This window comes from Lepus europaeus, chromosome 13 (assembly GCF_033115175.1).
Source record: "Lepus europaeus isolate LE1 chromosome 13, mLepTim1.pri, whole genome shotgun sequence".
NCBI classification, from domain to species: Eukaryota; Metazoa; Chordata; class Mammalia; order Lagomorpha; family Leporidae; genus Lepus; species Lepus europaeus.
The window spans coordinates 20,894,763-20,919,261 of NC_084839.1; the positions used below are offsets into that span (position 1 = coordinate 20,894,763).

Genomic DNA, 24,499 nt, shown 5'->3' on the forward strand with positions numbered 1-24,499 from the left:
TGATCATGATCTTAAGCTCCATGAGAATAAAGATTTTTGTTTCACTCACTGCTGTATCTTCACATACCTGGCATATGATAGGAGCAAATATTTTTGGACCAAATGCTTAATCTATCACTTCCTTTATTAGGGGTGCTCTGTGTGAAAAGTTTATTTAGGGACATAATTCTTAGAGGCAATATTGTAGCATCACTGAGATTGTTCCAAAAATCAAGACCTTGGGAAAAACAACTCTCCCTTATGAACATTTAGAGTTATTATTTAAATTAATATAAAGCAAATGATGTGTCACATATGCCATCTACTGGTAAAAGGGAAAAAAACCTCACATTTGTAGATTAAATGAGTATTTTAAACATTTAAAGGAACTTAAACTTCTTAAATTGAATATTCAATATATTTTCATTAGTAAATATTTCTATCAAGTGCAGAGAATGTCAAGGATTTCAAGATGTGAATTAGAGTGCTGTTATAGAAACCAAGTCATGATCTTAGACACAACTATATCAAACAGCTTTCATCAGTTTCATGGCAACCAAATGCAATATAAAGTCCTTTCTCAAACTTTCTCACATATAAATAAATGCCACTTACCGAGAGAGAACAAATAAAAACAAACTCAATGCCACGGGTGGAAGGAACATGTTAAGGCCAGCATTACTGATAATTAACGCAGTATCACTGCCTATGCCTGAAGAACAGCATGTACCTTCCAAGGTAGGCTATTTTCAGTGAAACAGAGTACATTAGAAAGAAGCTGTGTTTATTAACATTTATCTATTAGAAATTTTATACATGAACATGAATGAGTAAAAATGAAGAAAATATAGAACACTGAATTTTCTCTCTAACTACATCTCATACTACTAGACAAAGAAAGCTGTGAAGATTTTTCAAACTGAGCACAAAGTATTCTCTCAGAAAAATCGATCTCTTACTGCCAAATCAGCCACTCCTGTATGCTGGAGTTTCCATTTCCCACGACATAAAAAATATCCTGCATAGCACACAACAAGGGGATGATAACAGTAATAGAAAACAAGTCTGGGGCCGGCACCACGCCTCAGTAGGCTAATCCTCCGCCTTGTGGCGCCAGCACACCAGGTTCTAGTCCCGGTCGGGGCGCCAGATTCTGTCCCGGTTGCCCCTCTTCTAGGCCAGCTCTCTGCTGTGGCCAGGGAGTGCAGTGGAGGATGGGCCAAGTGCTTGGGCCCTGCACCCCATGGGAGACCAGGAGAAGCACCTGGCTCCTGCCATCGGATCAGCGCGGTGCGCCGGCTGCAGCGCGCTGGCCTCGGCAGCCATTGGAGGGTGAACCAACGGCAAAAGGAAGACCTTTCTCTCTGTCTCTCTCTCTCACTGTCCACTCTGCCTGTCCAAAAAAAAAAAAAAAAAAAAAAAAACAAGTCTGTTGGCTCTGCATCTCTATGCAAAAACCAAAGCGTAACACTGCAAATGTTAACATTAAAACAGCAAGTATTGAATAAGGTAGAAAACAGCAAATATGGTTAAAGAAACATAATTTGGGAGCAAGCATTTGGCATAGTGGTTAAACACTACTTGGGATGCCTGCATCCGATTATCAGAATGCCTGAGCTCCAGTTCCAACTCTGCTCCTGTTTCAGATAATGTGCACCCTGGGAGGCAAGGACCTGGGTCCCTGCCACTCATGTGGGAGACCTGGACTGATCAAACTCCTGCCTTGCCACCTGGCCTGACCTTAACTGTTGCAGGCATTTGGGGACTGAACCAGTAGGTGGGAGATCTCTGTCTCTTTCTCTCTCTGTCTCTTTGCCTTTCAAATAAATAATTTTTTTAAAAGGAAGAAAAAAAAATGTGATTCAGCATCTTACTCCACAAGCTCTTCACCTCTGAAAGGAGAGATTAAAAGAGCTGTGAAAAACAGCAGTTTGTGTACCCAGCTCCTAATAAATCCGCATCACTCACAGTTGTTACCACTACTGGATAACATGATCTCAAATACTCACATGCACATTTATTTGCAGAGTTGTGCCAGACATCCATTGGATTTCTTTGTTTGTGCCGAAATGCCTCTTCAACTCTCGCTTCTGTCTTCCGAGCTGCAGTACCATGAGGATTTATTTGTTCTGCTGTTACTGATAAGCCTGCAAGCAGAAGATAAGCAATACCTATTTAAATATTCCCAGCTACACAAACCAACAAGGTTAAAAAAAAGTCTGAAATACAAAACTGAGTTTTAAAGTCATTAATTATACTTGGACAGTTTGTAATTTTGATGGAAAGAGTGTCTTTTGTTTTAAGATGAAGAAGAAACTAGATATAAAATCAAAAAACAAAACAACCCAACAGACCATGCTTACATATAATCCCCAAAGGGCACCTGTTGTTCCCTCATTTTAATTCACAAAGGGACATCTTTCACATTATTTTGTGGGAAAGTAAGAATATGTTATCTAAAAATCTTCATCTCTACCATCTTGGGACCTCCAATTAGTGTTTATTGGGATACCAAACCCCATTCCCATGAACTGTTTCAATCTGATATTTGCTGCCTATCACACCACAATGCAGTAGGTCTGGTTTTCCTACTTTACACTTAGGATATGAGTAACTATTCTATCTCAGTTTTCCTCACTAAAGTCCTTTCCTCTGTGTGGTCTTCCTTCAATGTCAGGGTCTCAGAGTTATCTCTGTACTCTCTTTTCTTCTTCCTCTAATCTACACTTTACCCCACAAAGTATCATTTCTGTGTTCAGTTTTTGGACCAATATATAATGATTCTCTAATCTGTATCATTAGTCCAAACACCTTTTGCCATCTGATGCATATATACAACTGATTACTTGATGTCTCCACATGGATACCCTAAAGAGGTGTCAAATTTAAAATAACCATCCACCACCTGCCTGTTCGTATAGGGTATATTTCCTACCTAGATTGGTAGTATAAGTATCTACCAGCCATTCAATCCATAATAAGCCAGCCAATTTTCATTCTTCCTTCCCTTTGCAGTGTACTCCCTTCACTGCAGCCATATTGCTTATCTTACTCTCTCTTTCTCTTTTTTTTTTAATCTCTATTGCTATTTCATTAATTAAACGCCTGAACTCCTCCCAAGGCTTTTTCCCCCAGCAGCTTTATTGAGATATAATTTATATATAATAAAAACCACCTGTTTCAAGTGTACAATTTAATTTTTAGTAAATTTTCAGAGCTATGTAGCTACTGCAACAGTCCCAGTTTAGATAGTCATCTCAGGCAAGTACTACTCTACTTTTTGTCTCCCTATATTTGCCTGATCTGGGCATTTCATATAAAAGAAAGGGACTTCAAAAAGTTCTTGGAACACAGAGTCAAAAGATAAATTTATTTTGGTGCAAAATAAATTTAAAACCCTTCTATAGTTTTTTTATAATACACACTTTCCATAAAATTTTTGAAGACCCTCATCTGAACTGATTTCAAAACATTTTCTAGGCCGGTGCCGTGGCTTAACAGGTAATCCTCCACCTTGCGGCTCCGGCACACCGGGTTCTAGTCCCAGTTGGGGCGCCGGATTCTGTCCCGGTTGCCCCTCTTCCAGGCCAGCTCTCTGCTGTGGCCTGGGAAGGCAGTGGAGGATGGCCCAAGTGCTTGGGCCCTGCACCCCCATGGGAGACCAGGAGAAGCGCCTGGCTCCTGGCTTCAGATTAGCACAATGCGCTGGCCGCAGCGGCCATTGGAGGGTGAACCAATGGCAAAAAGGAAGACCTTTCTCTCTCTCTCTCTCTCTCTCACTATCCACTCTGCCTGTCAAAAAAAAAATTTTTTTTTTCTAGCAAAATAAACTTATCTTTTCATATGAGGGGTTTTTTTGTAAAATATTTGTCTATTTGAAATTCAGTGTTACAGAGAAGGAGAGGCAGAGAGAGACAGAAACAGAGACAGACAGACAGATAGACTGATCTTCCATCTGCTGGTTCACTTCCCAAATGGCCACAAGGTCAGCGCTGGGCCAGGCCAAAGCAAGGAGCCTCATCCAGGTTTCCCAAGTGGGTGCAGGGGCCCAAGCACTTGGGCCATCTTCCACCACTTTCCCAAGCACTTTAGCAGGGAGCTAGATTGCAAGTGGAGCAGCCAGGGCTTGAACTGGTGCCCATATGAGATGCTGGTGCTGCAAGTGGCGGCCTTACCCACTATCTTACAGCACCAACCCCTCTAATGAAGTTTTTGAAGTACCCTCCTCTGGTCTTCTGGACTTTCTTTCATTTAGCATGTTTTTGAAGTTTATCCGTGTTGAACTGTGTTTCAGCACTTGTTCCTTTTCATTGCTGAGTAGTATGCTATTGTATAGATATACTATGTTTTGCTTACTCATTCAGTAGCTGATGGACATTTGGGATGTCTCCAGTTTGGGGTTATTATGAACAATGCTCCTGTGGACATTTATAAAGAGATCATCATGTGGGCATATATTTTCATTTCTCTTGAGTAGATTCCTAGGAGTAGAATCACTACATTGGATAGTAAATCTATTTTTTTAAAGATTTATTTATTTATTTGAAAGTCAGAGTTACACAGAGAGAGAAGGAGAGACAGAGAGAGACAGAGGTCTTCCATCCACTGGTTCACTCCCCAATTGGCCGCAACGGTCAGAGCTGTGCTGATCCAAAGCCAGGAGCCAGGAGCTTCCTCCAGGTCTCCCACGTGGGTGCAGCAGCCCAAGGACTTGGGCTATCTTCTACTGCTTTCCCAGGCCACAGCAGAGAGTTGGATCGGAAGAGGAGCAGTCGGGAGTAGAACCAGCGCCCATATGGGATGCCAGTGCTTCAGGCCAGGGCGTTAACCTGCTAAGCCACAGCGCTAGCCCCCTGATAGTAAATCTATTTTAACTTTTTAGAAATTGCTGGGGCCAGTGCTATGGCATCGTGGGTGGGGCCTCTACCTGCAGTGCCAGCATCCCGTATGAGCACCAGTTCAAGTCCTGGCTGCTCCAGTTCAGATCCAACTCTTTGCTATGGCCTGGGAAAGCACTGGAAGATGGCCCAACAAGTCCTTGGGCCCCTGCACCCACATGGGAGAGCCAAGTGCTTGGGCCCCTGCCACCCTGCATAGGAGATCTGAAGGAAGCTCTTGGCTTTGGCCTGGCCCAGCCTCCATTGTTGTGGCCATCTGGGGAGCTAATCAGCAGATGACATGCCCCTGTTCTCTGGGATGCTTCCTCGTGCTGTCACTGCCTCTCTTCCTCTTTTCCACTAAAGGAAACATTCCTATATTCATTCCTGAAACTCCAATCAAAAAACTGGGTTCCCTACCAGCAGGTCTGGTTCTGAATATGCTTCAACTAGCGCATGCTTTGTACTACACTTCATTTATTACACATTTCTTTCTCTCCTACAAGTAGGAGTTCCTCAAGGACAGCATTACAAACTGAATGAACCGCATTTGCCAGTAACAAAATTGTAAACTAATTCCTTAAAAAAAAAAAAAAAAGATTTATCAGCCAGCACCGCGGCTCACTTGGCTAATCCTCCACCTATGGCGCCAGCACCCCAGGTTCTAGTCCCGGTTGGGGCACCAGATTCTGTCCTGGTTGCTCCTCTTCCAGTCCAGCTCTCTGCTGTGGCCCGGGAAGGCAGTGGAGGATGGCCCAAGTGCTTGGGCCCCTGCACCCGCATGGGAGACCAGGAGGAAGCACCTGGCTCCTGGCTTTGGATTGGCATAGCGTGCCGTCCATGGCGGCCATTTGGGGAGTGAACCAATGGAAGGAAGACCTTTGTCTCTCTCATTGTCTAACTCTGTCTGTCAAAAAAAAAAAAATTATCTATTTTTGAAAGTATTACAGAGAGAGAGGGAGATCTTTCATCTGCTGATTGCCCCCTGCCACCCATGGAGTTCCTGGCTCCTGGATTCAGCCTGGTCCAGAACTGATTGTTGCGACCTTTTGTAGGGGTGAACCACAGATGGAAGATCTCTCTTTTTCTGTCCCACTCTATGTGTGTGTCACTCTGTCTTCCAAATAAATAAATTAATTAATTTTAAAAAAAAGGAATACAGGGGACTGGTGTTGTGGTGTTGTGGGCTAAAGCCTAAAGCCTCCACCTGCAGTGCTGGTATCCCATGTGGGAAACGGTTCATGTCCCAGCTGCTCCTCTTTGGATCCAGCGCTCTGCTATGGCCTGGGAAAGCAACAGAAGATGGCTCAAGTGCTTGGGTCCCTGCACTCGCATGGAGACCTGGAGGAAGCTCCTGACACTTGGGTTTGGATCAGCCCAGCTCCGGCCATTGCGGCCATTGGGGAGTAAAAAAGTAGATGGAAGACCTTTCTCTCTGTCTCTTCCTCTCTCTCTCTCTCTCTCTCTCTGTAACTCTACCTCTCAAAAAAATTAATTAATTAATCTTTAAAAAAACAAAAAAAGAAGGTGGGAAGTTGTAGACCTGATGGTTCCCATTCTTTAAAAAAAAAAAAAAAAAAAAAGAATATAGAAAAATATTAAAAGAGGGGCCAGAGCTGTGGTGCAGCAGGTTAATACCCTGTTCTGAAGCACCGGCATCCCATATGGATGCCAGTTCAAGACCTGGCTGCTCCACTTCTGATCCAGCTCTCTGGCCTGGGAAAGCAGTAGAAGATGGCCCAAATCCTTGGGCCCCTGCACCCACATAGGAGACCCGGAGGAAGCTCCTGGCTCCTGGCTTCGGATCGGCAAAGCTCCGGCTGTTGCGACCAATTGGGGAGCGAACCATCGGATGGAAGACCTCTCTCTCTCTCTGCCTCTCCTCTCTGTGTAACTCTGACTTTCAAATAAATAAAATAAATCTTTTTTTAAAAAAAGAGAAAAATATTAAAAGAAAAAGTTTTACTTCTACAAAAGAAATAGCACTAGAAAGTACTTTATTTCTATAAATTGCTTTTGGGCTAATTCCTCACAGAAGGTAAAGTCTGAAATAGCTTCGAGAATCTGCATGACACACAGCAGCATTAGACATTGAGTAAGTCTTCTGCCTCAAAGCACATTATTTTCCCAAGATCAGAACCCCTAAAGAAACATCATTCAACGACTCTTGGCCTGAAATGAACACATGAGGTTTCTGTAGCAGGTTTATTTCTATAACTTACCTCTTTTTATTCTGGCTTCCTTAATTTCTTCACAGAGTTTATTAAATTCTGGATCTAATTCAGCTGCAATTATGGCATGTGCAGTGTCCTTCAGGGTACAAGCCCTGTGCCTAATTATTTTATCTGTTAAAAAAGTTGGCAAAAATTTATTAGAGATACAAAGACATCTTCAAAAGAAAAGAACATAACTTTTTAAATAAAATTGTGATAAGCATTTCTAGGTAAGAAAAGATTGATTTATTGGTAGATAATTAATAAATTAAACTATTCAATCAAATTAACAATTGTCTGGAAATTGAACTTTTAGAACTTCAAAGTACTAAGTTTACAGATGCTCACCTAGTCCTGTAGCTCTGAATGCCTTCTGCAAGTTGACAACCTGGGAATTTTACCTCAGCTCAACCTCTCTGGACATGATGTGTCTGACACCACCACTTGACCAAAGGTCATCTGAAACTTCTGTTCAAAACTGGATGTTCATCTCCTCACACACTCCTCCTGAATCAGTTCTTTTCCTCATCCTCTGTCTCCTCAATATGTGGCCCCCACACCTATCCCGCTCATCAAGCCAGCATCCTCAGACATATGATCGGATGTTAAAATTTTTTAATAAAAAATGTGATTTTTCAACAATTTTAAAATAATTGATATTCACTACATATCCAGATCAAATTGCCAGCCATAAAAAAACCTAAAAATTAAGAAAATTTTCCTATAAATTATAATTGGCCAAAACTAAGATATGTTATTTCCTAAACAAATGTGACCTATTTTTAAAAAAAACAGACACATACAGAAAGACTTTCTAAGCTAAGAGTACAAGTAGTATATAAATTATAGGTAGAACCAGGAAAGAAAATAATACTAAAGGAAGAGCCTCTCCTTCAATACTAACCCAGGAGTCTCCATTCATAAATAATATAAGGTAAAGAGTACTCCTTAGAGCCGACAACCCAGAGATATTAAACAAGGTAACTTATTTTGTAACAGTACCAAGAATAAGAACCCAAAGTCACAAAATAGCATCTGTTTTATCCTAACAAAGGCAAAAAAACAAAAAATCAAAAAGAACAGAGATTATAAAGTTATAATAGCTCAATGTAGAAATCCTAAAAACAGACAAGAAATAGTCAATGGCAACCAGTAGTAATACATTTCCTTCCAAGACATGTTCTCTAAATATTCACTCAACCAGTATCAATCACCAACTGCACTAGGAAAAGCCAAGTGCTGGCCATGCAACAGACAGACATGGTCCCTACTTTCAGGGAATTTTTCAAACTAGTATAGAAAAATTGTGTTAAACAATTTCTCATACACACATGTAAACACCTCTCTCTTAAAAAAAAAAAATCTTGAATAATCAACAGCTAAAAGAAAACCTACAAGGCCTTGGCACGGATGCCAATTTAAACTGGACAAATGAGGAAAAGCCCCTCTATAAAAGAGGTACTTAAACTGATACTTGAAGCATGCATTGGAGTAGCCACAGAAAGAGTAGGGGGAAACCCGTGCAGGTTCAGGAAATTCTGTGTAAGAAAATCCTTGAGGAAAAACAGCTTGCAGATTTCGGGAAACTCAAGTGAAGCCTATGTGGTTTGAATACAATAAGCAAGAGGCAAACAGAAAAAGATCATATTGAAAGGAAATCAGATTTTATCCTAAAAGCAATGAAAAGTCATTGAAAAGATCTAAGCCAGAAAGTACCATGATTCAAATTCGTTTCTCTGAAAGATCACTGTAGGCATTATCTGGAGACTGGACTGAGGTAAAGTCAAGAATAAAACCAGCCGGCGCCGTGGCTCAACAGGCTAATCCTCCGCCTTGCGGCGCCGGCACACCGGGTTCTAGTCCCGGTCGGGGCACCGATCCTGTCCCGGTTGCCCCTCTTCCAGGCCAGCTCTCTGCTGTGGCCAGGGAGTGCAGTGGAGGATGGCCCAAGTGCTTGGGCCCTGCACCCCATGGGAGACCAGGAGAAGCACCTGGCTCCTGCCATCGGATCAGCGTGGTGCGCCGGCCGCAGCGCGCTACTGTGGCGGCCATTGGAGGGTGAACCAACGGCAAAGGAAGACCTTTCTCTCTGTCTGTCTCTCTCTCTCACTGTCCACTCTGCCTGTCAAAAATAAAAAAAAAAAAAAAAAGAATAAAACCTAGCAACATGATTCAGGTTCTTTTTTTAGGGAAACAAGGTGGTGACATGAACAGGGTTAATGGTGGTGATGGTTGTGAAGGAAGAGAATACAGCATATTTGAAATGGGACCTTAATAACACAACTTGGTGAAAGGAGATGGCGGGGGGGCGGGGGCTATGGGCAGCACATGGCACAGGTTAAGCTGCAGCTTGTGAGGCCGGCAACTCATGCCCAAGTGTGGATTCAAGCGTCAGTTACTCCACTTCCAATCTAGCTTCCTATTAAAGCACCTGGGAAGGTAGCAGAAAATGAGTGGCCCTTGCCACTCATGTGGGAAACTAGGATGGAATTCCTGGCTCCTGGCTTTGGCCCGGCTCAAACTTGGCTGTTGTGACCAATTGAGGAGCAAACCAACAAATGGAAGATCTCTCTCCTTCTCCCCACCCCTTTCTCTCCTTCACTCCCAGTCACTCTGCCTTTCAAATAAATAAATCACTTTCTAAAAGTAGATATGGGAGTAAGTTAGGGTATCAAAGATGATTCCGGGGGCCAGCACTGTAGCGTAGTAGGGTAAGCCTTAGCCTGTGACGCTGGGATTCCATATGGGTACCAGTTTATGTCCCAGTTGCTCATCTTCCAATCCAGCTCTCTGCTAATGAGGTGGGTGGGCAGTGGCAAGTGGCCCAAGTGCTTGGGACCCTGCACCCATGTGGGAGACCCGAAGGAGGCTCCTTGCTCCTGACTTCAGATCAGCCCTGTTATGGCTACTTGGGGAGTGAACCAGTGGATGGAAGACCTCTCTGCCTCTCAAATAAATACATAAATCTTTTTTTAAAAAAAAGATATCTAATGAGGTTTAACAGACATAAAAAGAACTGTAGATATTTAAACAATTTGATACACTTTGATCTAAGTATGCATCTATAACATTCTCACCACAACCAGAATATGTACCACAACATAATGAATATGTACCTCACCACGAAAAAGTTCCTGTGCCCCTCTATTTTCCTTCTTTCACCCTTCCTCACAAACCTCCATTCCTAAGCAATCACCAATCTACTTTCTATTACCATGGAGCAGTGCATATTTTCTAGAACTATACATATCCATATAAATAGATTAATAGAGAATGTATTTTTTTGAGAGACAGAGAGAAAGGTCTTCTGTCCGCTGGTTCACTTCCCAAATGGCCACAACGGCCAGAGCTGGATTGATAGAAAGCAAGGAACCAGGAGCTTCTTCTGGGTCTCCCACGTGAGGGTAGGGGCTCAACGACATGGGCCATGCTCTACTACCCTCCCGGGCCATTAGCACTAGAGAGCTGGATATGAAGAGGAGCAGCTGGGACACGAACTGGCATCCCCATATGGTATGTCACCCTACTACGCCACAGCATTGGCCCGGAGAATATCTAGGTTTATTACCTAGGATTATTCACTCAGTATAATTATTGAGATTTATCCCTATTGCTACATGTATCAGTACTTCATTCCTTTTACTGTTGACTAGTTACCCTTTTTATGAATGTAACAATCTGTCCATACACGTGTGGATGTATGTTAGGGATAAATCCAGGTTTTGGTTACTATAAACAAAGTCACTATAAACACAAATATAATCTCTTAGTTAATATTTGGGAGCAGAATGGCTGGGACACATGATAAGTGCATATTAAACATTTCAACACACTATCAGAGGCCGGTACTGTGGCATAGTGGCTGAGATCCCATATGGGCACCAGTTCAAGTCCTGGTTGCTCTTCTTCCAATCTAGTTTTCTGCTAGTGCACCTGGGAAAGCAGTGGAAGATGGCCCAAGTTCTTGGGTCCATGAACCCACCTGGGAGAACTGGAAGAAGCTCCTGGCTTCGGCCTGGCACAATTCTTGCCATTGAGGCCATTTAGGAAGTGAACCAGTGGAGGGGAAATCTTTCTTTCTCTCTCTCTCTCTCTCTCTCTCTCTCTCTCTCTCTCCGTCTCTCCTTCTCTTTCTATAACTCTTTCAAGTAAAAAATAAATCTTAAAACACACACACACACACACACACTATCAAATTGTTTTCCAAAGTAGTTGTAACATTTTATATTCTTACAAGCAGAGCAACAGTTCCTTTCCGTTTCTCCAAGTTCTTTCCAAGATGTGATAGTGTCAGTCTTTTTGATTTTGGACAAACCTTACAGATGTTTAGGGGTATCTTATTGTGGTTTTAGTTTCTATTTCACTGAAGATCAATGAAGCCGAATTTGATTTATTTATTATCCTTCATTTATCTTCTTCAGTGAAGTTCCTTCAAGGCTTATGCTCATCTTTTAATTTGGCCTGTTTGCTTATTAAATTTTGAGACTTCTTTTACTATTCTGGGTACTGATTTTAGTGCTTACATTTAGGTGTATGATACAATTTGTGTCTCCTTTTCAAAGGTCATTTCTTGGTGTGCTGGTATCAATAGTTACAGAACTGTAAGACCATACATTGACCAATGAACTGACTTCATATTTTTGCCAAAAAATGTTTGGGAGTGTGTGGTTAGCCCAGTGGTTCAAAAGCCTACACCTCACAATGGAGTACCACAGTGTAATGATGATGATGTGATATTTAGATTTCCTGTGGACGCCCTTCATCAGACAGAGAACAGTCCTTTCTATTCATAGTTTATTGATGCTTTTTAATCAGGAATGGATGCTGGATTCTGTCAATTTTTTTTTATATCTATTGAGATAATCAGAAAATTTTTTTTTGTGTTAACACAATTACATTGACTGGCTTCCAAATGTTAAGCCAATCTTGCATTCCTGGGATAAATCCTACTAGATCATGTTGTATTATCCTTGTATCACATTATTACATATAATTTGATAAAATGTTGTTCATGTTTATGAGGAATAATCACTTATAGTTGTTTTAATTCTTTGTATTTCTTCTACTGGTTTTGCTATCAGATTAATGTTGACCTTACAGAAAAGCTTGAGAATTCTCCAATTTTCTGGAAGGATTTGTGTAGAACTGATATTTTTTCTTCCTTAAATGTCTGGTGAAATTAACCAAAGAGGCTATTTGGGCCTGAAGTTTTCAATCACTTTAGATAAAGCATTACCTGGTCACATTATCTATTTCTTCTTTCATGACCTTAGATATTTTCTTTCAAAATTTTGTATAATATAAGCTGTCAGTTTATTGGCATAATATTCCCTTATTGTTCCTTTAATATCTATAGAATACATAATAATGTCTCCCTTCCTATTCTGATCAGTTCAACTAGAGATCAATTGCTGACCTAGAAGAATCAGCTTTTGGTTTAACTGATTTTCTCTACTTGCATTTTTCTGTTTTCTATCTCACTGATTTCTGAACAGATCTTTATTATTTTATTTGATTTGCTTTTCTTTGTGTAAAAGCTACGGTCATTGATCTGAGACGTTCTTCTTTTCTAATTTAGATAGTGCTAAAACGTCTCCCTCAGTACTGCGCTAGTTGCATCCCACAAACGAGAATGTGTTTTCATTTTATCCAGCTCATAAACTTCTCCGATTTCTTCCTTGGCTCAAAGATTATTTAGAAGTTGGTATTTCATTTCCAATTTTATTTTCCAGATAGCTTTATCTTACTGATTACAGCTTTAATTCCATTGTGATCAAAGAAAATAATTTTAAGACTCGAATCCTTTTATGTTTATTGACACCTGTTTTATGGTCCATCTTGACAAATATTCTAATGCATTTGGGAATAATGTGTACAGACACTATAATTGGAGAGCGTGTCCTATAAATGGCACTTTGGTCAAGATATCTGATAAGAGCTGTCCAAGTCTTTACATTTTTAATGATTTTTCTAAGTACTGGTTCCTATTATTAAGAGAGCTACTGAAACTTCCAAGTTTAATGAAAAAGTTCCTTTTCTCTTTGCTATTCTATCAGTTTTTGCTTCAGGACTTCAGAAATTCTGTTTTAGGAGGCACAGAAAATAGAATTATTACATCTGCTTGATGATTATGAGATAACCCTCTTTTTCCCAGGTAATATTCTTTGGTCTGAAACCTATTTTGTCTGATATTTATATATATTTATTCCAGCTTTCCTTTGTTTGGTATTAGTAATACAGGCTTTTAACATATTTCTATCTTTTTTTTCAAAGATTTATTTATTGGGGCCGGTGCTGTGGTGCAATAGATTAATCCTCTGCATGCAGCGCCGGCATCCCATATAGGTACCAGTTTAAGACCTGGTTGCTCCACTTCCAATCCAGTTCTCTGCTATGGCCTGGGAAAGCAAAGCAGTGGAAGATGGCCCAAGGACTTGGGCCCCTGCACCCATGTGGGAGACTAGGAAGAAGCTCCTGGCTCCTGGCTTCGGATCAGCGCAGCTCCGGCCTTTGCAGCCATTTGGGGAGTGAACCAGTGGAAGGAAGACCTTTCTCTTTCTCTCCCTCTCACTGTCTGTAACTCTACCTCTCAAATAAAAAATAAATAAAATCTTTTAAAAATATATTTATTTATTTATTTAAAAGGCAGTTATAGAGAGGCAGAGGAAGTAAGAGAGAGAAGTCTTCCATCCATTGGTTCACTTCCCAAATGGTCACAATGGCTGGAGCTGTGCCAATCCAAAGCGAGAAGTAAGGAGCTTCATTCGAGTCTCCTATGTGGGTGCAGGGGCCCAAGGACTTGGGCCATCTTCTACTGCTTTCCCAGACCAGAGCAGAGAGCTGGATCGGAAGTGGAGCAGCCAGGATTAGAACCAGCGCCCATATGGGATGCAGGAACTGCAGGTGACAGCTTTACCCACTACCCCACAGTGCCAGTCCCCATATCTGTATCTTTAAAGTGAGTTTCTTATAGTGAATATACACTTAGGTCTTGCTTTTTTGGTTTTTTCTTTTTCTTTTAAACAAATCTAACTCTCTCTCTCTCTCTCTCTCTCTCTCTCTCTCTCTCTCTCTCTCTGGGTTGGTCAGGACATTTTTTCCTGTAAACAACTATAATGAACATCCTTAGAAGTAGCTAGACTTTCAAGTTGATAATGCAATGCTTATAGCCTAAGTGATTCCACAGCTTTCCACCACTAGGCTAAGCATTTATTCCAACAATATTTTTAAGAAAAACTCATTTTCAAGGCATGATTTTTTAAAGTTTTTTTATCAGTTTTATTTTTTATCCCAAATTATTTCGTAGTTAAGAAATTGTGCTATATTTATGGTTTTAGATCATATTTACACATTAGCAATACAATGCACATTTCTAATGCATCTCCATTATGTTACCTATGCTTCCATTTTATAATTTCTAGCTAATCTCAGACTTCTTGAGTTGCTTTGTAAAAGAGAAAAACTGGTAAAATTTATGCATTGGTCACATTTACTAAGAACACACTTCTCTTTTTTTTTTTTTTTTTGACAGGCAGAGTGGACAGTGAGAAAGAGAGAGACAGAGAGAAAGGTCTTCCTTTTGCCGTTGGTTCACCCTCCAATGGCCGCCGCGGTAGGCGCGCTGTGGCCGGCGCACCGCGCTGATCCGATGGCAGGAGCCGGGTGCTTCTCCTGGTCTCCCATGGGGTGCAGGGCCCAAGCACTTGGGCCATCCTCCACTGCACTCCCTGGCCACAGCAGAGAGCTGGCCTAGAAGAGGGGCAACCGGGACAGAATCTGGCGCCCCGACCGGGACTAGAACCCAGTGTGCCGGCGCTGCAAGGGGGAGGATTAGCCTAGTGAGCCGCGGTGCCAGCCCAAGAACACACTTCTTACAAGATGCCTACACAGATCCTGCTCTTAAAAGAGTTCAAAGTTCAAAATAAGAGATAATCATATGCAAAAAAAAGCTACTTCAGGTAAAAAATAACCAAACAAGGGGTATCTCAGAAAGATTATATGCTATGCAATTCAGATATGAAGGGATTATTTATAACTGGAAGGAAATCAGAAAAGCTTGCACAAACTTAGCACTTAATGTTCTGTGAAAGATAAATGGAATTTTAAAAACATAAGTGACTTCTAAAACTGCATTTTTTAGGAGTAGACATTTAGCACGGCAATTAAGACACTGCTTGTAACATCCACAGCCCATGCTCAAGTGCCTGGATTCAAGTCGTGGCACCACTCCTGATTCCCGCTTTCTGCTAAGGCACCATCTGAGAAGCAGTCAGTAGTTGCTGAAGTGGCTGGACCCCTGCAAGCCACAGGAGAGACCTGTATGGTGTTCCCAGGGCTCAGCTCTGGCCATTGTGGGCATTTGGGGAGAGAACAAGCAGGCAGGAGCTCTCTCTCTGTCTTCCTCTGTCTCTCAAGTAAATAAATAAAATGCATGTTTATTTAAAACAAAAACAAAATACTACGCACTTTTTTAAAGATGTATTTTCTTGTATATAAAACATATACCTCAAAAAAAAAAAAAACTGATTTAAGGAACTTAAATGGTGGCACAGTGGGTTAAGCCACTGCCTGCAATGTCAAGTTCCAGCTGCTCCACTTCCAATTCAGCACCCTGCTAATGCACCTGGGAAGGCAGCAGAAGATGGCCCAAGCACTTGAACACCTGTCACCCCTGTAGGAGACCCAAATGGAGTTCCAGGCTCCTGATTTTCACCTGGTCCAGTCCTGGTCATTGTTGTCATTTGGAGAGTAAACCAGCAGATGGAAAATCTCTCTTTCTCTGTCATTCTGCCTTTCAAATATCTGAAAGAGTTACACAGAGAGAGAAGGAGAGACAGAGAGAGAGAGAATTCTTCCATCTGCTGGTTCACTCCGCAGCTGGCCGCAATAGCTAAAGCTAGGTTGATGTGAAGCCAGGAGCTTCCTCTAGGTCTTCCCAAGAGGGTGCAGGGCTCCAAGTACTTGGACCATCTTCTACTGCTTTCCCAGACCATAGCAGAGAGCTGGATCAGAAGTGGAGCAGCCTGGACATGAATTGGCGCCCACATGGGATGGCAGCAGCACAGGCAGCAGCTTTACCTGCTATGTCACATTGCCAGCCCCATAAATAAATCTTTTTAAAAATTGATTGAAGAAGAAAATAAGTATAAACTCACAGTAGAGGCAATATGTTTAACAAAGGTACTAAAATGGTAATATTTGGACCTAACCTCCATCTCACCACTCCTTTAACTTCTACCCCCAAATTGATACTAAAAGGCCAGGGCTCTGTATTACTTATCTGTGTATTCCTAACCCTGAACATCATTTATATGTAGAGAATATTTAATGAATGGGTGGTCACTACCTGGTGAGTCAGTGAGTGGAGAATTTCCTGCTACTCCTCCACAGAGACACTCTATTCTCCACGGCACCCTTGTACGTTACTTCTCTCAACCTGGATTGAGTGCCCTTCACACTTTGCTCATCTCTGTGCTCTACTTACCCTATGCAGTGGTTTGGATAATAGTTTGGATGTCACCCAAATGCCTGTGTATTAGAGCCTTTGTTCCTAAAGTTTTATGCTAATGGTTAGTGGATTAAGGGTAGAGACTTGACTAGTCATGGTGCCTAGGATTTAGGCCCAAGGAGAGGTTTTAGGTCACTAGGGCATGGCCTCGAAAGGCAGCTCCCACCAGAGGGTTGTTGATGAAGGCTGAGTTCTGCCTAGCTGCTCTCTCTGCTTCCTGGCTCACCATGATTCTCCTTCCACATGCATTTTGCCACCTTCTTCAGACACCAGACTAATGGAGCCACCATAAACCAAAATAATCTTTCTTCCTTTCTAAGTAAGTTTCTCTCAGGTATTTGTTACAGGGATGAAAATCTGACTAATATACCCTATGTACATATTTCTGATATAGATCTTATGACAGCATTTTAATTACCTGCTACCCCATGAAGACATTATTGGGGATGGCATCATGGTATAGTGGGTAAAGCTGCTGCCTGTGGCACTGGCATCCCAAATGGGTGCTGGTTTTGATCCTGGCTATTCCACTTCCAACCCAGCTCCCTGCTAATAGCCTGGGAAAACAACAGAAGATGGTCCAAGTGCTTGAGCCCCTGCACCCACATGGGAAACTCAGAAGAAGCTCCTGGCTTCTGGCTTTCAACTGGCCCAGCTCCAGCCACTTTGGCTATCTGGGGAGTGAACAGCAGATGGAAGATATTACTCTCTGTCTTGTCTCACTCTCTCTGTAACTCAACCCTTCAAATAAATAAATAAATCTTTAAAAAAGGACATTATTTATTACTGCCAACTCTATGCTGTCAATCTTTTTATTATAATGGCCAATAATTAGATAAATATATTTGTCTAGACCGCTGGGACTATGTTGTACATAACTGTTGTACTAAATTGCTTACTCTAAACATACTTATGTTGAATTCCAAATGCCTAGTACCCCCATAATAATTGTATTTGCAGACAGAGTCTTTAAAAAGATTATGAAGGTAAAATGAGGTCATATGGTTAGGCCTAATCCAATGTAAACAATGTTCTCATAAATAGAGGAAACCTGGACACACCAAGTGACACCAGGGATGCATGAGCACAAAGGCTCTGTGAAGACAAAGGGCCATCTGTAAGCTCAGAAGTCAGGTCTCAGGAGAAAACAAACTTGCTGAGACCTTCATCCTCAAATAACAGCCCTTAGGATTGCAAAAAAACAAACTTCTCTTGTTAAAGTCACCCAGTTTGTCATATTTCATTATGACAACCCTAGCAAAATAATTCAGTTACGTACACATGGCCTGCACACAGTACTATGTACTACAGCCAGATCATAATACAGATACGTATTATATCTGTGTCTCAAGAGGCAAGGGCTTGGCTGGCACCGTGGCTTAACAGGCTAATCTTCCACCTTGCGGCACTGGCACACCGGGTTCTAGTCCCGGTCGGGGCGCCGGATTCTATCCCAGTGGCCCCTCTTCCAGGCCAGCTCTCTGCTATTGCCTGGGAAGGCAGTGGAGGATGGCCCAAGTCCTTGGGCCCTGCACCCCATGGGAGACCAGGAGAAGCACCTGGCTCCTGCCTTCGAATCAGCACGATGCGCTGGCCGCAGCGGCCATTGGAGGATGAACCAACGGCAAAAAGGAAGACCTTTCTCTCTGTCTCTCTCTCTCACTATCCACTCTGCCTGTCAAAAAAAAAAAAAAAAAAAAAGAGGCAAGGGCTGTCACAGTCATCTTTGCATTCTAAGAACCCAGTTTAGTAGTTATCACATGACACACACAAAACAGTAATAGAAATATGAGTGAGTTTTGTTGAAGCATACAGTTCAAGAAATGTAACTATGGCAAATAAATCTAAAAATATATTAAGACCAGACCAGGGGGGACTCCAAAAGCTATGAGGAACCTGGTGCTTTATTTCTACATAATTAGTACAAAATACAAGAGTCTGAGAAGCCTAAGAGTTTAGGGCTGAGATGCCAGCAAAATCAAACCATGGTATGTGTATAAATGAGCACTGTGGGTAGGGGATGGAAGCACTACAAGACCAGAATGGGTAGCACATAATATATCAGACAGCTACACAGTAACAATCAGGCTACAATATCTGATACTGATAACATTTAGAACCTAATCCTCTGCCTGTGGTGTCGGCACCCCAGGGTTCTAGTCCTGGCTAGGGCGCCTGATTCTGTCCCGATTGCTCCTCTTCCAGTCCAGCTCTCTGCTGTGGCCAAGGAAGGCAGTGGAGGATGGCCCAAGTGCTTGGGTCCTGCACCCACATGGGAGACCAGGAGGAAGCATCTGGCTCCTGGCTTTGGCCGGCACAGCGGCGCAGTGCGCCAGCCATAACAGCCATTTGGGGGGTGAACCAACGGAAAAAAAGGAAGACCTTTCTTTCTGTCAGTCTCTCTCTCTCTCTCTCACTAACTCTGCCTGTCCAAAAAAAAAAAAAAAAGAACCTAAATCTCTAATAAGCCCATATTTATCTTCTGTCCACATCATTCTCAAGGAAGAGAATCTGGATAAACACTGAAGCAGCACACACAGCTTTGTTTTCTTTTCTTTTTTTCTTTTTTTTTTTTTAAAGGAGCTGATACTGCTTTGATTTTTTTTCCCCACAGAAACATTTTATTTAAGGAATACAAACTTCATGCTTTTCATAAATATAACTTTAGGAACATACTGTACCTGCACTTACAACCACACTCCCACCCCTCTTCCTTCTCCCTCTCCTATCCCCATTCTCATTTTTTACTAAGAACTATTTTCAATTAACTTTATATACATACGATTAACTCTATACTATGTAAAGAGTTCAACAAATAGTATAAAAAAACTGCTCAACAGTTGAGACAAGGGCTGTTCAGTCATTGCATCTTAAAGTGTTAATTTCACTTCTATAGATTACTTTTTAGGTGCTCTACTAATTATCACAGATCAGGGAGAACTTATAGTATTTGTCCCTTTGGACTGGCTTATTTCACTAAGTATGATGTTCTGCAGTTTCATCCATTTTGTTGCAAATGACAGGATTTTTTTTTTTTACTGCTGTGTAGTATTCCATGGTGTACATATCCCATAATTTCTTTATCCAGTCTTCAGTTGATGGACATTTAGGTTGATTTTGTATCTTAGCTATTGTGAACTGAGCTACAATAAACATGAGGGTGTACATAACTCTATCATATGCTGATTTCATTTCCCTTGGGTAAATTCCCAGGAGTGGGATGGTTGGGTCATATGGTAGGTCTATATTCAGATTTCTGAGGTATCTCCATATTGTCTTCTTTAGTGGCTGTACCAGTTTACATTTCTACCAACAGTGGATTAGGGCACCGTTTTCCCCACATTCTTGCCAGAATTTGTTGTTGTCTGTATGAAAGCCATTCTAATGGGGGTGAAGTGAAACCTCATTGTGGTTTTGATTTGTATTTCCCTGATAGCTAATGATCCTGAGCATTTTTTCCATGTGTCTGTTGGCAATTTGGATTTCCACTTCTAGAAAATGCCTGTTTAAGTCCGTTGCCCATTTCTTACCTGGGTTGTTTTTCTTCTTGTTGATGAGTTTCTTGAGCTCTTTATATATCCTGGCTACTAATCTTTTATCAGTTGCACAGTTCGCAAATAATTGATCCCATTCTGTTGGCTGTCTCTTCACTTTCCTGAGTGGGTTGGGCCAATGGTGTGTCAATTTTGTTCTTTTTTTTTTTTTTCCAAAAAACCAGCTTTTTGTTTCACTGACCTTTTCCATTTTTTTTTTTGTTTTGTTTATTACTTCTCTGATTTTAATTATTTCTTTTCTCCTACTAGTTTTGGGTTTGGTTTTCTGTTGTTTTTCCAGGTCCTTGAGATGCACTGGTATCTTATTCACTGGGTGCCTTTCCAATTTCATGATGTAGGCACCAATTGCTTAAAATTTCCTCTTAACAATGCTTTTACTGTATCCCATAAGTTTTTTTTTTTTATTTATTTTTTTTTTTGACAGGCAGAGTGGACAGTGAGAGGGAGAGAGAGAGAGAGAAAGGTCTTCCTTTTGCCATTGGTTCACCCTCCAATGGCCGCCGTGGTAGGCGCGCTGCGGTCGGCGCACTGCGCTGTTCCGGTGGCAGGAGCCAGGTGCTTCTCCTGGTCTCCCTTGGGGTGCAGGACCCAAGCACTTGGGCCATCCTCCACTGCACTCCCTGGCCACAGCAGAGAGCTGGCCTGGAAGAGGGGCAACCGGGACAGGATCGGTGCCCCGACCGGGACTAGAATCTGGTGTGCCGGCGCCGCAAGGCGGAGGATTAGCCTAGTGAGCTGCAGCGCTGGCCTAGTATCCCATAAGTTTTGATATGTTGTACTGTCATCTTCATTCACTTACAGAAATTTTTTGATTTCTCTTTTGCTTTCTTCAAAGAACCCCTGTTCATTCAGGAGCAGTCTCCATGTGGTTACATATATTTACAGTTTTCTTGAGCTGTTGATTTCCAGCTTCATTCCATTGGGGTCAGAGAAGAAGCATGGTATGATTTCAATTTTTTTAAAATTTGCTGAGACTTGCCTAGCATGTGGTCTATCCTAGAGAAAGCTCTATGCACTGGTGAAAAGAATGTGTATTCTATGTCTGTAGGATGAAAAGTTCTGTAGATATCCACTAGGTCAATTTGGTCCATAGTGTCGATTAACTCTTGCTGTTTCCTTGCTGATTTCGTCTGATTGACCTGTCCAATGCTGAATGTAGAGTATTGAAGTCCCTAAATACCACGGTATTGGAGTCTATGTCTCCCTTTAGATTCATTAATCTTTCTTTTAAATAGCCAGATGCCCTGTAATTAGGTGCATATACATTTATAATAGTTATATCTTCCTGTTGAATTGATTCCTTCAACATTATATAGTGCCCTTCTTTGTCTCTCTTAACAATTTTTGTGTTAAAGTCTATTTTGTCTGATATTAGGATGGCCACACCAGCTCTTTTTTGATTCCTGACGGAGTATCTTTTTCCATCCTTTTACTTTCAGTCTGTATGTACCTTTGTTGGTGAGATGTGTTTCTTGTATGCAGCAAATAGATGGGTTTTGTTTTTTAATCCAATCAACCAATCTGTATCTTTTAAATGGAGAGTTGAGGCCATTTATTTTCAAGGTGATTACTGATAAGTAATGACAGTGCCCAGCCATTTTTCCATAAATATTCCTATTGTTTACTTTGAATTTCCTTTGTATTTCTACTGGGAGATTTTCTACCTTCACTTTCTTTTGTAGTGATGATCATGCTTCTGTGTTGCTATGTGTAGCACATCTTTAAGCATCTTTTGAATTGCTGGATGAATGGTGCCAAATACTTTAATTTTTGTTTGTTATGGAAGGTCTTTATTTCACTTTCATTCCTAAATGACAACTTTGCAGGGTACGGTATTCTGGGTTGACAGTTTTTTTCTCTTAAGACTTGGAATATATCTCGCCATTCTCTCCTAGCCTATAGGTTTTCTGATGAGAAGTCAGCTGTGAGTCTAATTGGAGATCCTCTGCAAGTAATTTGGTGTTTCTCTCATGAACATTTTAGAATCTTTTCTTTATGTTTTACTGTGGAAAGCTTGGCTACAATGTGTTGTGGTGAAGATTTTTTTGGTCATGTCTATTAGGAATTCTGAGTGCTTCCTATACTTGGACATCCCTTTCTTTCTCCAAGTGAGTAAGTTTTCTGTAATTATTTCACTAAAAAGGCCTTCTAATACATCCTCTCTTTCCATGCCTTCAGGAACTCCTAAAACCCTATATTGGGTCATTTGATAGTATCTCATAAATCTCTGCTCTGACACTGTTTTTTCATGTGATTTCTTCTTTTTCTGTCTGACTGTAAAATTTCCAGAGATTTGTGTTCTAAATCAGATATTCTTTCTTCTGCCTCACTGAATCTGTTCTTAAGACTTTCCACCATATTTTTTATTTGTCTTAATGAATTCTTCATTTCCAGTATTTCTTTTTGATTTCTCTTTAAAAATCTCAATTTCGTAGGAAAAATTTTCATTCATGTCATGAACGGATTTCTTTAGTTCATGAATTTGCTTCTGATTACTTCTGAGTAATCCTATGATCAATTTTTTGAATTCCATTTCTGGCATTTATTCAATCTCGTCATCTTCACATACTAGTATTTAAGTGTTATGTTATTTTGGGGCATCAGGTTGTCTTCCTTTTTTTTTTTTTTAATTTGTCTCTGCAAATGTTATCTTTTTAAAAAAATTTTTTATTTATTTGAAAGCCAGAGTTACACAGAGAGAGGAGAGGCACAGAGAGAGAGAAGTTTTCCATCCAGAGGTTCATTCCCCAATTGGCTGTAATGGCTGGAGCTGCACCGACCCAAAGCCAAGAGCCAGGAACTTCTTCTGGGTCTCCCATGCGGGTGCAGGGGTCCAATGACTTGGGCCATCTTCCACTGCTTTCTCAGGCCATAGCAGAGAGCTGGATCGGAAGTGGAGCAGCCAGGACTCAAACCGGCACCTATATGGGATGTTGGCACCCATATGGGATGTCAGCAGCCTTACCCACTACACCACAGCCCACAGCGCTGGACCTTGTCTTTCTTATTTTTGTTTCTTGAATTGCTGCATTTATTATTCGGCATTTGAGGAGATACTTGTTTTTTCCCCCTGTGATGGCTTTTATCTTTGAACTATGTCTCTGTGGCTTAATGACTGTCTGCTCTTTCAGTGAATACCCAGAGCTGTGTGCTGGGTGTGATCAGGGAGCTCTGTTCAGTTTGCCAGTGTGAAGGGAATATCTAAGGTGACACCCAAGTTGGTGTCAAGTTGTAATCAGAGGGAGGTCTGTCTGTTCAGTTCTGCTGGCGTAGTTTCAGACTCACCTCCTCTCCTCAAAGGAGAATAATGCCTGGGCACTAGCCCCAGTGGGTACAATTTTCATCCACGCTGCCACAAGAACTACACAAAGAATCTATGCAGTCCTTCGTGTGAACATGGATCCTGCAGCAATGACCCTCTCCAGGGAATCAGGGAGCACCCACAATGATTGCTCAAAGTCCTACCCACACCCTGCACTCTCCCACAGAGCCACAGTGTTTTCACAATCCTGGCACTCAAAGATTTTCACTGTCACTAGCTCCCAGCCCCCTGTCAATTCTCCCAACCAGACTCAGGTGTCTCCTCTAGGCTGGCTGCTAGGTACACAGACAGGAGCTGGCACAGCTGCTGCATATGTCCCAAATTGTGCCCGCCCTCTCTCAGCTAATTACAGGATGCCAGTGCATCCCCTCTTTGCCCTCTAGGTTGGTAGGTACCTATCCCCCCACAGGGCTCCAAGCCAACTCACGCCAGGCTCTTCTTGCAGCTTTACTGCCAGTGGCTTGGGCTGCTATAGGCTCGTCTCACCTCACTCCAAAGCTGGTGCTGAGGCTCTTGGCTGCTGGGGTCCTGAGTTGTGTGTGTCTACACTCTCCCTGCAGGTCCGTAGTGTCCCTCTAATTTGCATGGACTTTCCTCTACCATTTTTTCCCTAACTCTTCCCTGAAACTGTACTCTCTCTACTTTTTTTTTTTTAAACTATCTTCCCCTAGAGTAGAGCAACAAGCTCCCTCCCTACTCTGCCATCTTGACTCACATAGCTTTCAAAATGATAGTTTCTGTCTTCTACATCTATACTAGGTTTTTTTTTCCCAAATGGCCCAGTGTTCTGCAAAACAGAACACTGTAAGCTTTCAAATACTCATGGGAGCTTGTAAAAGTAATACAACATTCATGTAATTTCCACTTGTTACACAACAGACCCTGAGGTTATTTTTCTTGTACATAACAAGTGGTTCTGTTGCTAAGAAAAAACAGGCCTCTTGACTAGAGATATGAAAAAGTCTGAACATAGTCAAAATGAAGAATTTCAATTATTTCACTTTTGGTAACTGAAGGAGTGAAGGGGGTAAAGTTACAAGTGTGCT

General features: G+C 41.6%; 1 protein-coding gene across 2 annotated transcripts in view; it reads right to left on the reverse strand.

Moving 5' to 3' along the window:
• Positions 1 to 24,499, reverse strand: part of ATAD2B (ATPase family AAA domain containing 2B) — a 207,040-nt gene that overhangs the window by 13,855 nt on the left and 168,686 nt on the right. For both annotated transcript variants that reach the window (XM_062209028.1, XM_062209027.1), the window contains exons 23-24: positions 7,079 to 7,201; positions 1,989 to 2,126 (exon numbers count right to left, since the gene is read on the reverse strand). In XM_062209028.1, the coding sequence (XP_062065012.1) occupies positions 1,989 to 2,126; positions 7,079 to 7,201 (261 nt within the window). The remainder of the gene's footprint in view (positions 1 to 1,988; positions 2,127 to 7,078; positions 7,202 to 24,499) is intronic.